We start from the raw sequence: 11,880 nt of genomic DNA on the forward strand, positions 1-11,880 counted from the left end.
ATTTATTCATTTTCCATTAAGAGATTTCAACATATTTTATTGAATAAATCAAACGGATTTTAAACAAGTTCTTATAACATACTAGGTCATCTCTTCCCATATTACAAAATGTCATGCAAGTTAAAGAAAAATATACTTGTATTTCACAAGTGATACAAATGATAATTGATTCTTGAAAAGAGTTGTTAAAAATTACTTTTACAAGAAAATTATTGTCACTTATTTCGATAATGGGCATGATTGAAAGAATTCGAAAAATTTTTGTTGAAGAAATATCTTGGATGAGATGCGCTACCTACCACAGAGAAAGCTACCCTGGAAAATGCTATGCTTTTTATAACTAAAAATGACACGTTTTGTTGAAATTTTAATTGTCTAATGGATTTAACCAAATTGTAGTACTGTAATTATAAGGGAACCTCAAAATGATTTATTTTTTACTTGACATTTCTGTAGGAATGAACAGTTCATTCCTATGTACACACTGTTTAGAAACGGACACATTTTCTCCTCATCAGTTACCAGTAATGTAGCAGTAATAGCTAGTACTATAAATTTTGAATTTAAGGAGAGTGGAGGCAGTATACAAATTTACAAAATATCTAACTATTGTGAGTTTTCTCATATTTATTCAGTAAGAAGTAATCGAAATTGGACCATTTCAGCTCTGAAAGTTTAAACATAGTATTAGTTCCAGTACGTGATTTCGCACCATTTCAAAAATAGTTCCAGTACTTGATTTATACAAACATCACTTCACACCATTTCAAAAGATTGCATAATTGTGTCAGTGTATTGTCACAACATTTTGTGATCAAAGTATTCCAAATTAAAACTAGTGTTGACTGCATTTTAAGGTAAGGGTTACTCTTCATGCCACTGATTTGCTTCCAGCATCGACACAAAATTAATTTTTAAAAACTCATAATATACTTTAGTAGACGATCCTTATTTAGATTTTTTTTAAATAACACTGTTTACATTCCGTGAACAAACCAGTGTGTCCTTCTTTGATGGATTCTTTTCATTTTTGCTTTTATATTTCTTACTAGTTAGCTTTTGAGTGGTATTGGTCAAACACGGATAAGAAATACGCGTTTTATTTACATTTAGTCATTATTTGAAAAGTGTAAGGAAGTGGGTCATGTTTATAATAACTTTGCTTTAGTTGTGTATTCGCCGTTAAGATCGAGTAAATTCGATCTAACTATCTAGATTTATGCCGTTTTACTTTGAGGATTGTTCTTGGAGATAAAACTCTTGAAGGTAAATCCAATACTAAATGCTATAAACTTATAGTTAAGTTCAAAATGCAGCTTTCTATATAATAATAATCTTTATTGCATAATACACCCATATGGGTCAAGCAATACAATTCAGTAAACAGAGAGCAAGTAATTTACTCCTTATATGTTACACCGACGTGGACCTTTTCTTTCTTAATTCTAGTGATTGTTTTATAAAAGTGCAAACTGCCGATATAAGTTCAAGTGTTAAACTAAGTATGTATATGGGTGATTAGAGATAAAATGAAGTTCCAACAATGTTATCTTACCATGATTTTTATAAGTATATTCCTTGCTTATATATACTTTTAAACATTGAAAAAAAAAAATTATCATGAATTATAGCATTATATAAAGTGCATAATCTTTGTTGTCATGGTATTTTCCATTAGGGCTACCACTGTTTCAATCAGTAGGCAGTGGCCACTTGTTTGAAATTTAGTGTATTTTTGAAACTCTTTTCAAACATAAATTACTCTTCCATATTTAACAAGACATTTAATTGTTAACACTTCTAACCCCAAAGATTGCAAGTTGTCAATGATGTGAACAATAATTCCCGGACATATGCTAGCTATAATTTACAGTATTCTAGGACTTGTAGGACCTGTAGACGCAGTAAATACATCAGTTATGTCATAGACTATATATTAATAAACTTTGAAAAGTTATTACAAGTGTCAAGAATGTGTCAGTGTGGCACATTTGTCTTATTTGTTTGTTTATTTCCTTTCGAGAATATTTGACTTAATGAGACGCCACCAATTACTGGTGAAGGCTTAGAATTTTAGACCTGGACTGCATTGATCAAGATCGTAGCAGCTCTTAAGCTAGCAGCTATAGGTAGTAGATTAAACAGTTCTAGATATCTCACTTAGCCGCTGTTTGTGTTATGATACATGTACAAATACCTCAGAAATGATTTCGCTCTACATAGAAGATGTGTAGAAAAAAAGTATCCTATCTTGCAATAGTAATATATATTTTTTTTTTTATTTTTGACACGTTTCAATGGTTGCACCGTGAATCCTGTGATTGCAAAGTAAAAATCATTGTATATTTTCAAATTTTTGTAAATGGACCTGATTTTTTTAACAATAATCAATAAAAGTTATTTTATCAAATATATACGTCATTCTTCAAAGGACATGTGCACAGTCAATCACATTGTCCGCGAACTTTTCTAACAATCCTTGTATGGTTCTAAATAAAATTATGATTGATCAGCAAGTTTTTAATTAATTGTTTGGTGTTTATTTTTTCTCAAAGACTTCTGTCATGATGAATACATCTGCAAATTGGCAAACTATTATTGCGGGTGTCTGTGTTGGTCTTCTTGTGTATTACGTCATCAAACGCATGAAACATCGTCTGCCACCGGGACCAAGATGCTTCCCAATCATTGGAAATTATGAAGGTAGACTGGATATTTCTAATTAAACATTTTTGATTTGGAAAACAAATTAGAGAAAATATGGCATCTAAATTAATTTTATAATCGTGTCTTTGAATGAAATATAGAACCAAGGTATTGTTAAATATTGCATCTTGGTGTTATAGGAATAGTTGCCATTTTCTTTATAATATGGTATAATTGAAAAAGAATGCATTTCTATAAGGAATATTTAAGTAATAACATAGGCATATAAAAAGCGGGGCACGTTGTCTCGTCTCTGAAGTGGATGAACCTTAAGCATTAACAAAATGTGTCCCTAAATTCCCTAGTCAGACATTTACTGTATATACTGTATATACAGTCCATGGGTTGTGTAAACTGAAAGTGTATAATTTGTAACTTGCAGTGTATTCATCACCAGATACGTACAGAAAGGTCTTCAAGATGGTGGATAAATACGGACCAGTCATCAGCATATCATTTGGTATAAATCTAGTTTTATAGACATATGGCATGTCTAGTAATAGAAGCATGTGGTAGAGGTCTTGCATTACGTAGCATAAACTGTAAAGTGGAAATCTAGTAGGGCTGCGCAATAATATCGATATTCCGGTATATTGCGATTCATTAACAAAAGATAACGTTTTGCGATACGTTTTTCCAGTACCGATATACCGGCAAACTACATGGGCTTTAGATTTCTTAAGGAGGGATTCTTGTCTGGTTTCTGACTAGATGAAATGTTCAACGTATATTTGCTTATATGTTTCATATATTTAGATGTAAGATATTTTAAAGATCATATTTTTCTTTCCTCATCACAATTATACAACTTTAAATAGAAATGGTAAACTGAGTGTGAAATCTAGCAGGGACTATATTTTTGGCGGATTGGCGGTGTATGAAAATATTCTTCTTTTCTGCCTCTCAAAATAATTATAGAACAATGAATTTAGTTATAATTTTTACACAATCAAAGACTTGGAGAAAATTTTTAAATGTAAGTTAAATTAATAACAAGGGATTAAAGTCTTAAAATATGTCAAATAAATATGACTTTCCAAACAAACTACAATTATGTTAGCTTTTAAAAGCTTCCAATCTAAGTTCAGATTTGAGCCAAAAATCCGTAAAAAGTGTTTTTTTTCTCTCATAGTAAACGGTCAAAACTTTTTGTTTTTATATCATTTTGTATGTTTATGTGACAACTTTACCATATGTGAAAATAAGAAAAATTTAAATATAGGAATCATATAAAAATAACTAAAATATCTTAAAATTTTAAGAAAAATTGAGAAAATTCGGATTAGCCAATATCCATTTTAGTTAGATTATTTATTTCAATTTGGTAATATCATCTTATAGACCGTATATGGTAATATCTCTTTATGCAAAAAGAAAAACATTTACTGTATAGGGGATTAATTTCACGGGTTGTAATTTTCACGTTTTTCTCTCCTCGGACACGATCGCGGTTTGTTGAATTCGCGGAAATGTTATATAGTAAAAGTTACCTCCCTTGTCTATATTAAATCCATAGCATAGCTAGAACGACATTAATCAGAGTTATGTATTCACTTCACGAACAACAGGGTAGGTTTACATAAAATAGTTAGATTTAATAATTAATTGACGATTAATTAAAAAAAAGTACAGTTATTAAAAACGTCGAATGACTTTCCTATATGCTATTACGATGAGTGCATGTACACCCCAAGATCTTCTTCCCGAAGGGATAATCATCGCGGCGATAAAAACCACTGGACGGTAATAAATATGTTAATTAATGTAGGTCTACGAAATAATATCCTTTCACATCTTCAGCAAGTTCGATAGTTATTTGAATGATTTCTTAAAACCAAAATGTCGATAAAAACTAATACGCAGTAATAATGCAGGTAACAAATACACGTGGTAACATCAGTTACGCACGAGTAATCAAAACCCATGACCCACGTGTTTTGATTGATGAAACATGTAGCGTTGGCTATTAAAATTAAAGTAAAGCGTGATAATTAAGATAATTGAATGACAGGTACTACTCCTAATTACTGAAATGCCCATGTACTGCAGGTATATATACCTATCGTAGTCTTTTCTCAAATTTCCAAATAAAACATGAGGTCATTGAAAACTTATTCACTGTTTCTTGAATTCACGGATTTATTAACACCGTGAATATAGCGAATACTAACACCGCGAGTTATTTTCCCCCTATACAGTAATTCATTGAAATAGAGGTAGGCATCGCATGATTGGCAACAGTAATTTTTTATTCTTAATGTCCAGGGAAAAGGTACTGACCTTGACCTGACCTTGCCTCTGATATAAAACGGTCAAATTTAATCTAAATGATACCATCACTTAGTGATATTGTCTTCTTGATTCTGTGAAAATTTCATTGATTTTTAAATATAAGAAATAAGTGTTCTTTTGAGAAGAATCCCTCCTTAAGTAAAATATGAAATTTAATAGCGATTCTCTGTAACCACTTAAACTTCTTTGCCACGCATGGTCACCGATTTTGATGAAACTTTGCCCATTATTACAACTTGACACCAGAAACATATATCAAATAAAATTTCGTTGCTATGTGTCTTGGTTGCCATGGTAACAGCCAGAAAAGTTGAAAAAATTGAGATTTTCAGCTACTTCAAATCTTTATTAAGCCTTAATAAGGACTAAGAAAAACAAACAAACCATTCTCCCAAAAACATGACACCTTGTTGCCACTTATGCTATAAGGAAACTATTTAGAATTTATTTCTAAGAAAGTGGTAACCATGGGTACATTTGGAATACATTTTAGATGCTGAAAAATGCTGAAAAACGCTCAATATTCACAAATGATAGATGTTACATGATCAAACTCAATCAACAACCTAAGAAAAACAATGAAAAATATTTGACCTTATGTTATTAGGTATTGGTTGATTGATTGTATATTGTTTTACGTCCCATTCGAGAATTTTTCACTCATATAGAGACGTCACCATATACCGGTGAAGGGCTTCAAATTTTGACCTTTACTCGGCACTCAGGGCCATTGAGCAGTGAGGGATCTTTATCGTGCCAACGCCTGTCGTGACACGGGGCCTCGGTTTTTAAGGTCTCATCCGAAAGACCCGCAACTTTCACTCCAAAGTGCCGAGCGCATGGCGAAGGAACAGTTGCTACCTATTTTTTATCGACTTAGGTCTGTCGCGGCCGAGATTCGAACTCACGACCTCCCGATCACGGAGCGAGCGCTCTACCGACTGAGCTACCGTGAACGGTCGAATATTCTTTGCTGAAACTAAGAGCTAGGGTAGTTTTACTGTTTCTGATGTTGGATATTGATGTAAGTACGTATTGGCAATATTATTCTAAAAATAACTTTCATGGTTGCCATGGTAACACAGAGTCACCATGCAAAATCTGTTGCTATGATTGGGTTAATGCTACTGTCTTGAGGAAAAACAATAAGATTAATGACTGGCACATATACATCCTTAGGACCTTGTAACACCGACAACATAAGAAAAATTGAGATTAATTGTTACTTTGCAGTGTAACCATGGAAACAACGTACTAGTTGTTTAAAGTGATATTTTTTTGCTGCCTTAGGAATTTACTTACCTTTTAATCGAGAAACTTTTTATTTGACTCACCTTGAATAGTACTTATCTGGCGGAACTAAAGTTGAATATCATATATTGATAAAGTTTGTTGAAAAATACAACACTGTTGCTATGGTTACCAAGAAGAGAAAATGTTCGATTTTGTTAATCTTTTGTCAATATTAGAACCTTTGTGCCAGTTTTTTGCATCCAGTTAGAGATTGTGTGGTAGTTAAAATTGAAAGTCAGGTTAGTTGTTCACATATATCAATCATCAAAGTTTTGGGAATCTACATACAAAGGGTATGTATCCAAGGAAACAGAGTATTTTTCAGATTTTTATGCATGTTTTTTCGCCTTATTTCCATAGCAACGCACTATCTAAAGAATTGAAATTAAATTTTTTGAAATGTGAAAATTAGGGTCACACCAACGCCTTTAAAAATTGATCATCAGTTATATAAAAATATGCTTTTAAAAAAGATAGGATAAGATTAAAACACTAAGAGAGTAAATTCAAAATCCCTTCGTGGTATTAAAACCATGGCAACCATTGCCAACCTATAAGAAATATCATATTTCGTCCTTGATATATGTTACAAGGATCTCTTTTCTATTGTTTGCTTGCATTTCAACCTATAATTGTTTTTATTCTTAAGTGTATGACTTTATAAAATTAAATAAACAAAATTATTACTTTTGAATACTTTGTTTCCATAGTAACGTATGTTATAGTTGATTTACCAAACATGTTTATCATGCATTTAAGACACCAGGCCTTCAACTTTCAGAAACAGTCATTGCTACTTGTTTGCTTTGCTGCAAACGTCAACTGTGGGACTCTGAACATGTTGAAAAATGCCATTTTTCAATCTTTAGGACATGTTGCTATGGTAACCATGACACGTAGCAACCAATTTTTGCTTGATTTGAGTTTACGGTATCAAAGACTTTTATTATAGAGAATTTGGAGAAATTCTGAGACTATGCATGCCACAGCTCCTATATAAAAGTTCAAGTCATTACAGAGAATGGCTCTTAATAAGTCAGAAACGTTTTCAGTCGTTCCAAATAGTACCAAACGGTAAGGTTGCTGTTGTATGGTTGCATTTCGTTCCAAAACTGTAGTGAAATCAACAAAAAATACTTTGTTACAATGTATAGCAGTTTTACACACGTTGCTCATAGATGGAGGTTGATAAAATAAGAAAAAAAGCATTTTAACTGTCATAAAAATATTGCAATACATATCGCAATACAGTTAAAAATATCGCAATATATCACAGTATAAAATTTCCAGCCGATACCCAGCCTTAAAATCTAGTATTATAACATATGGTATATGTGTAGTATTATAGACATGTGGTGAAGGTATAAGGTAGAAGTCTAGTATGAAAAAGTTTTATAGACATATGGTAAAATCTAATATAGAGATTCCCTTATTTTCTTCTTTGTTGCATGTAAATTGAAGAAATCTTTAATTGTAAAAACCAGAATCGTCTCTTAATGAGATTATATAGATTTGTTTTCTTTGCGCGAAAAATATGAGGGAATTCATGCATGGTTAAAAAAAAAACAAGTAAAGTCTCTAAAAAGATTATAAAGGTATACCTTTTTATAGGTCCAATGAATTGGATTTTTCTGAACAACATTGATGTAGTGAATGAAGCTTTTGTGAAAAGACAGGAAGATTTTGCTGGGCGACCTCAGATGACATCAGGTACGTCTATGTAACTGTGAACTGGTAACAAGGAATACTTAATTATAAATAGCAATTGTGTACTATATTCTACTATAAATATATTATAAAACCACTTATACTATGTATATTAATCTTCGAAAATACTGTAAAGCATTCTCAATTGTTAGGTTCGAGACATTTTCCGATAGTGTTTATTTTGGGCCTTCCACGCGCTAGTAAAATAAACTTAAATCAAGTAACGTAATTCGTATTATTTACAGGGAAAATGTTCACTGATGGAGGTAAGGATATTGCCTTTGCTAATTATTCCCCGATGTGGAGACTCCATCGGAAGGTCGCAGCCAAAGCTCTCCGGTAGTGACGTCATAGGTCTTTTTCATCTCTATCACTATGTGACTTTCTCATGTATTTTTCAGCAAGAAAAGCAAGTTTTGCTAAGTCTTTTCAGATTGAATACTTCTTTTAAGTTTGATTGTAAGCTGCAGAGTACATGTAGATATAATTCTAATTAGCTAATCCATCTAATTTGGAACTACAAGCCAGATTCTGAAGTAAAATATTTATATGAGCTCATGAAATCCCATTCCAGTTTGTAAAATTGTAACATTTATTAGAAACTGTTATAATCAATGATAATCAAAGTATTCACGCAGTTTGATGTTTGCGTTTATAACAGTAAATATTAAGCCTTTCCTGATCATAAGAGTTTTTATACGTTGCTAGGAAAACGCAATATGACCTACAAACTCCATTTCTTAATGAGTTTAATTTATTAATAACAGTCATTATCTACAAGGAAGCCTGTTACAGGATATGATACAAGAAAATATGACTAAATTCATGGACAAGATGGCTAAAGAAACAGAAGCATTTGTACCCAGAGATTACATTAATTTGATTGTTTTCCATCAACTCTATACCGTGTGTTTTGGAGAAATGTAAGCACTTACATCTAAAAAGTTCAACAATATTTAAAATTAGTATATGCAACTAAGCGTAATAGGAGAGTAAATAAATACTTGTGCATAAACAGGACATTGAAATAGCAAATAATACTATTATTTGAATAACATACCATGCATGTGATTTTGAGTAGGAGACCAGCAGATGACCCGGAAGTGAAGGAATTTTTGAAAACATATGAAGATTTTGTAGTCGACTTTGGCGCAGGCTCACTGGAAGATCTCATTCCCTTTCTCGTACATATTTATCAGACCGCCAAATACAAAAAACTTGTGAGACAAAAAGAAAAACTTTTCTCTTTCATCAAACAGAAATACAACAAACACAAGGAGTCATTTGATCCCAGTATGCATGACTAATTCATATTTTAATTTAATCAAAATTAAAATTTCTGTTGACTTCCAGATCCTTTCCTTTTCCAATGTGTAAAATTTAAATCTATAAATTCTTTCACTTAGGTATCAACAGAGATTTCATTGACAGTTTGCTGATTGCAAAGCACGAAGCTGAAAGTGAAAGTGCAGAGAACGATTTAGAACAGTTTGATGACGTGTATCTGATTCAAACTGTGGCTGATATTTTCTTTGGTATGATGACAAGTAACAAATATAGTTTTTTTTTTAAATAAAACTTTTCAAGGCCCCTTACCAAACGGTATTTTGTTTAAAGAATATGTCTAATATGATTCACCTGACCACCACCGAAAATTTCAATATGCGAAATTAACAGCAAACACATTACTTATAAACCTGTCAAAAGCAGTCTTTTGGCTAGAACATCAAATTTGTAATTTAATTGTATCAAGATACATTGAAGGCATGGATGAACATTATAAATCATAGTATAATATGTAATAATATTTGTCCATTAAAGCTGGAACAGATACCACCAAAACGATCATGGACTGGTTTGTGTGTTACATGTCTGGACTTCCCGATATACAAGCCAAATGCCAAGAGGAAATTGACAACAATATAGGTTTATTTTCTTGATATTAAAAGGTCATCATATGTAATTAAATAATGCAATTAGGCATAAATATGATTTAGATCCCCGCCTGAAACTTTTGAATCCATAGTGTGTTTAAAAAAGAGACTTCCAACATTTCCTATGCTCAAGATTTCAGCAGCTTTAATTTTCTTCAACACCACAGGCAGTAGACAATTGACAATGAAGGATCGTCACAAGTTAGTATATGTTGAAGCCTGCCTTTGTGAAACCATGAGATTGGCTCCTGCTGCTTCTGTCGGTGTTCCTCATCTTACACTTAGCAACACAGAAGTCGGTTAGTTTAGTTATACTGTAAAATCACATATTTTCGTGGGGTCAAATTTTCGTGGTTTTAGGAAAAAATATGGGCTTGTGGGGATTTGATTTCGTGGAAGAAGAATTGTTGAGTAGTAATATATGTGGGAAAATGACATTTCGTGGTGGACATAAATTCGTGGGTCTCGTCATACCTCGAAATCGACGAAAATAAACCCCCACGAAAATTAATGATTTCACAGTATGTACTCTTTAGACCCAGAATATGTTTGAAAATATCAATTGTAATTTTCTTTTAAGTGGGCTCTAAAAATTCATGAAAAAGTTTTTTTTTTATTTTGACTTAAGAAAATTGCATCATACGATGTACTCGTATAAATGAGGACCCCCTCCTCCACACTAACTATACACTGTAATATTGAGTTAATCGAATTCATTTTAATCATATGAATACATGGTTTCCCTGGAAAATGTTCAAAAACAGTGTATTAGTGAAGGTAAATCACTTGTTAATTAACAGTGTGAAAATACATGCAAAATGAAATATGTATTCAATTACTTCACCTTTGACTCTCATATTTTATTAAGAATACTTTAAAATCTATCATAACTTGTGTCATTCATTCATTTTTCTTAGTGTATAGATCTATGCGCACATCGAATTAGAACTCTTCAGTGTGCAGTGTTTAGAGCCTCCTTAAGGTTCATAAACCCTCTGCTCACTCAAATAAAATGTTTCTTTAACTCTTATGATTTTCCAAAAGAAATGTATTTGTTAAGCAAAATACAAACAATTATAGCATAGCTTGCAGGGTAAAATTGGACAAAAAAGACGCATCAACTTGACAAATTTATAAAGGAATAATATACATTTGTCATTAAGAGTTATCTCTCTTATCAGAGTATCGACGAACCTCAATTTTTTATTTTTATATCATTTGAGACGCTAAGAAGCGCGCAATATGTAAATGATCTCTAATTAGTTAATTCCAATTAAATCATTTTGATTTTCAATGAATATCGTTTTTTCCATCTTCAGGGGGCTATGACATTCCAAAGGGAACCGTGGTTTTGGCTAATTTTTTTGCACTACATCGAGATCCGAAGCATTGGGAGAATGCTGAGACATTTGATCCAACACGGTTTCTGGACAAAAATGGAACATTGACAACAAAACGCGAGAGTTATCTTCCATTTTCTGCGGGACGTCGAGTGTGTTTGGGGGAACCAGTGGCAAAACCAGAACTACTTCTCATGTGCGCGAGCCTCCTACAGAGATTCGAACTTCGTCTTCCAGAAGAGGTTAAGCCAAATTTTGATGCAGTCCCTTTATCTTTTGGCTTAGAAATTCCACACAGTTATAAAATTGTTGTCAAGGATCGCAATACGTCATGATGTAGTTTTAGTTACAAGAATAAGCAATAAAAGTAGGAATGGTTACTTTTTTGTGTTATGGAATTGGTGAATGGTTTAATATTTTCAAAGGATTGTGGCGTAGATTACACACAGGATGTCTTAAGTTCACACTGATAATAAAGTTACATTCAACATACATGTATACCCTGGTGAGCTAAAAATATTTTAGATTCAAAAGCTGATTTTTCAGTCGTTGGCAAGACCCAATATTGAAATAGCCAGTACAGGCCTGTGCCTTCATTGCTTGAAAAA

The 11,880-nt window shown here is 32.4% G+C and overlaps 1 protein-coding gene across 1 annotated transcript; it reads left to right on the plus strand.

Moving 5' to 3' along the window:
- The first annotated feature begins 2,553 nt into the window (after nt 1–2,553).
- LOC133202323 (steroid 17-alpha-hydroxylase/17,20 lyase-like) lies at nt 2,554–11,652 on the plus strand. The gene is made up of 10 exons (XM_061338120.1): nt 2,554–2,703; nt 3,089–3,166; nt 7,903–8,001; nt 8,244–8,337; nt 8,766–8,921; nt 9,080–9,291; nt 9,405–9,533; nt 9,820–9,924; nt 10,100–10,231; nt 11,252–11,652. The coding sequence occupies exons 1-10, from the start codon at nt 2,565–2,567 to the stop codon at nt 11,605–11,607; spliced, it is 1,500 nt and encodes a 499-aa protein (XP_061194104.1). The 5' UTR covers nt 2,554–2,564; the 3' UTR covers nt 11,608–11,652.
- The last annotated feature ends 228 nt before the right edge of the window (nt 11,653–11,880 follow it).

This window comes from Saccostrea echinata, unplaced genomic scaffold, assembly GCF_033153115.1.
Source record: "Saccostrea echinata isolate AGI-Se365-2 ecotype Australia unplaced genomic scaffold, CSIRO_AGI_Sech_v1 ptg000047l, whole genome shotgun sequence".
NCBI lineage: Eukaryota > Metazoa > Mollusca > Bivalvia > Ostreida > Ostreidae > Saccostrea > Saccostrea echinata.

Bases quoted from the DNA above. Each gene is read 5' to 3' on its own strand.
- LOC133202323 (XM_061338120.1), top strand. From the start codon at position 2,565: ATGATGAATACATCTGCAAATTGGCAAACTATTATTGCGGGTGTCTGT. The intron at 8,338-8,765 runs GTAGTGACGTCA...TATTAATAACAG, and splicing joins GTCGCAGCCAAAGCTCTCCG to TCATTATCTACAAGGAAGCC. The intron at 9,534-9,819 runs GTATGATGACAA...TGTCCATTAAAG, and splicing joins TGTGGCTGATATTTTCTTTG to CTGGAACAGATACCACCAAA.